This window comes from Bidens hawaiensis, unplaced genomic scaffold (genome assembly GCF_021521415.1).
Source record: "Bidens hawaiensis isolate Kalapana, Puna unplaced genomic scaffold, B.hawaiensis_p1.1 tig00020524_1, whole genome shotgun sequence".
Lineage (NCBI taxonomy): Eukaryota > Viridiplantae > Streptophyta > Magnoliopsida > Asterales > Asteraceae > Bidens > Bidens hawaiensis.
Genome location: NW_027493139.1, coordinates 27061 through 29851, shown reverse-complemented (window position 1 = coordinate 29851; position 2791 = coordinate 27061). Strand labels below are relative to the sequence as shown.

The 2791-nt window shown below is 35.2% G+C and overlaps 1 protein-coding gene across 1 annotated transcript; it reads right to left on the bottom strand.

Annotated features, from left to right (window-relative positions):
• Positions 1-916: 916 nt before the first annotated feature.
• LOC143561008 (ubiquitin-conjugating enzyme E2 28-like) lies at positions 917-2485 on the bottom strand. Its single transcript, XM_077049173.1, has 3 exons — positions 2251-2485; positions 1300-1404; positions 917-1201 (listed from the first exon to the last, which is right to left on the bottom strand). Exons 1-3 carry the CDS (start codon positions 2446-2448, stop codon positions 1058-1060), a joined length of 447 nt encoding a protein of 148 aa, XP_076905288.1. The 5' UTR covers positions 2449-2485; the 3' UTR covers positions 917-1057.
• Between the last annotated feature and the right edge of the window lie 306 nt (positions 2486-2791).

Genomic DNA, 2791 nt, shown 5'->3' with positions numbered 1-2791 from the left:
ACCAGAAGACGTCATGGAGGAGGTGTTAGTTGTTGTCATCTACAAAAAAATGTTTTTAAGATTTTAGTACCATAGTTCTTTTAATAATTAAGCCCTCAACGAATATACAAAACTTTAATTAATTATAAGACGAAGATCCACATCGTCCTCAACTTTTTATGCTTGGCCTACGCACTTACCATAAGAAATTAAGTTGATAGGTAGGTCTGAAAAACCAATTGCTTATTGCAACTGTTAGATCCTTAATTCGGGATCATTAACATTACTTTTTTTAATTTTGGCACGTTTAATCACGTTTATGCCGACCTTTCCTTTGTGATTGGGCTGAGCACTTTTCACAAAGTCGGGTTATAAGTTGTCCTACTTTAAAACGTGTGTTGTCCTATCCAACCGATGTGCTTGGCCTGAGCACTTACCACATGGGTTGTGACAAACCTCCTAATCTCGTCATAAAGATTTTAGATGAATGGCCCTTGGAAAAATTTCGATGACGCGTAAGTGTCTTAAATAGGGTGGTATATGCTTAGGTTTTGAAAAAGGGGTTTTCACGATTTAGATGTAATTGATGTTTACAAAACGTTTTATGTAACGACTACATACCTTAGTGTAGTTGTACTCAATATTGAAGTTATTTGTATCGTGACTAGTGGTTATCCGACCCGAACTCGTAAAAACATTCCTGCAACTTCTAAAAACCGACACCGGAAAACAAGTTTTGTGTTCGTCAATACGTGTATATAATGATAGGAGATAGGAAAAGGCTCATATTGTGACTGTATAACGTTGAACTTAGTTTAACTGAATTTCTTTTTGTTTTTAAACATCATTGGTATATATCTGATTTTTTAACAAGTATGGGACAAACAGTTGGGGAAAAAAATCATAACAATTTATTTAAAATTAAAATTAAACAACTTCACCATCAAAATCATTCGTTACACCAGCATCCTGCATGTAATTTTTTTTCATCACAACTCTTTTCCATGTTGTGAGGCTCTTCAAACTTCATACAAGAACTTGTTATTGGTTACATTATATAAATTCGCGTTATCATTTATCAATACATGGCATACTTTTGAGTCCAACTCCGAGCCATGGCTTCGTACTTGACCTTGTCCAATTTGTACATATGTGCGATTTCTGGGACCAATGGGTCATCTGGATTCGGATCGGTCAGCAATGAACATATTGACAACAAGACCTGGTTGAACCACAAACCAAATTATCATTCGCTGAGCCGGTGGCATGCAACACCATAACAAACCTTATAAAATGTAAAAGAGGGAAAAAAACGAAAACCTTGGATATGGTGAGAGCAGGACTCCATTGATCCTTGAGAATATCTAGACAGATGTTTCCATTGTTGTTTATATTTGGATGAAACACTTTGGTCCTAAAAGCAACCTACAAGAATTATCAAAAACCATTAATAAAATCACTAAAGGCAATAACTTTGAAGTGGATTCTGGCCATGAAGGGGTCTCTTCAATATGTGTATTTGAAGTGTTTAGGCTCGGATCCTTCGAGGTTCAACTGGATTCATTGGATTTGATAACCAGCAAGAACATATTCATTGATAAAATTAGAATTTATAGGGACATCCGGACATACATCTACAAACTTCGATATAAGATGCTAGATGTTTGATCAAGAGCTGAAGATTCTCTACGTATTTGGTTGATTTGTAACATTCATATTTTATTTTTTATTTTTTTTCATTTTATATGTAAGATAAGGTTTTCTGACCGACCGCCGAGACTTCTGAACGCCAACCCAGGAGATTTTTTAACTTACCTAGAAAAGATCTACCTATACATGCTGCATTTGAAATATAAATTGTGAAAAACAAAAGAAACGATGATGAGTTTGATTAAATACCTAACTTATTCTTTCTAAATGGTTATTGGACGGTACATAACTTTTCGTGGTCATGTTTACAGCAAAAACCTCATCATATCTTTTAGGTTTACGATTACAAAAACAAAGTAGATCATCATCTGTGGGACGTTACTTATCCAACTTGAACAGAAAATTCAGACGTCGTAAGAGATATTTTAAGCACAAAAAAGAACCCTATGGGTTGGCCACATGTCGTGTATTAGAATATAGTGGTGAGTTTGTTTACAGGTTGTGCTCATGAAATATCTAGTGAAGATAGCAAGTTTTATGATTATAAGGTAACTAATTACTTTTATTAAGCGCCAAAAAGGGGTAAGCCGACCTGATGAAGATCCTAGACTACGTACGTACCTTGGGGGGTTTGAAAGGATAGTCTGGAGGGAAGTGGATCGTAACTTGAAAAACACCACCAGCATACGGACTATCATTTGGACCGATAATCGTTGCTTGCCAATGGAACATATCTTGAGCCACAGGACCAGCACTGCATGAGGCTGGAGGGTCTCTTTGCAAGTCTTTGAGCTCTTTCAAAATCCTCCTAGAAGCCATTTTAATTAATGAGTGAATGAATACAAATGTTTTGGTGTATCTAGTAATGGGTTGTGAGATGGATTTATACATAGTTGGAGAGAGTGTGTGTGGAGAAGGTATAGATTCTATATAAATTTTGAGTGAAGAACAACATGATCAACTAGATTCTTTCTCATCACCTCCATACATTAGTTTCACATCATACCAGAAAAGGAATATTGCATCTTAAACCATTGCATTTGGTCCGTTAGATTAATCATAAAAAGAATATACACTCAGTAACAAATTCTTTTTCGTAAAATTAGTTTTAATCTTTGAAATATATACAATATATTAATACGAATCGGGACCAATCACTAAA

Excerpts from the sequence above, each read along its gene's own strand:
- LOC143561008 (XM_077049173.1), bottom strand. The coding sequence starts at position 2,448 with ATGGCTTCTAGGAGGATTTTGAAAGAGCTCAAAGACTTGCAAAGAGAC. Across the intron at positions 1,405-2,250 it reads ATCCTTTCAAACCCCCCAAG|GTTGCTTTTAGGACCAAAGT; the intron begins GTACGTACGTAG and ends TAATTCTTGTAG. Across the intron at positions 1,202-1,299 it reads CTGCTCTCACCATATCCAAG|GTCTTGTTGTCAATATGTTC; the intron begins GTTTTCGTTTTT and ends TGGTTCAACCAG.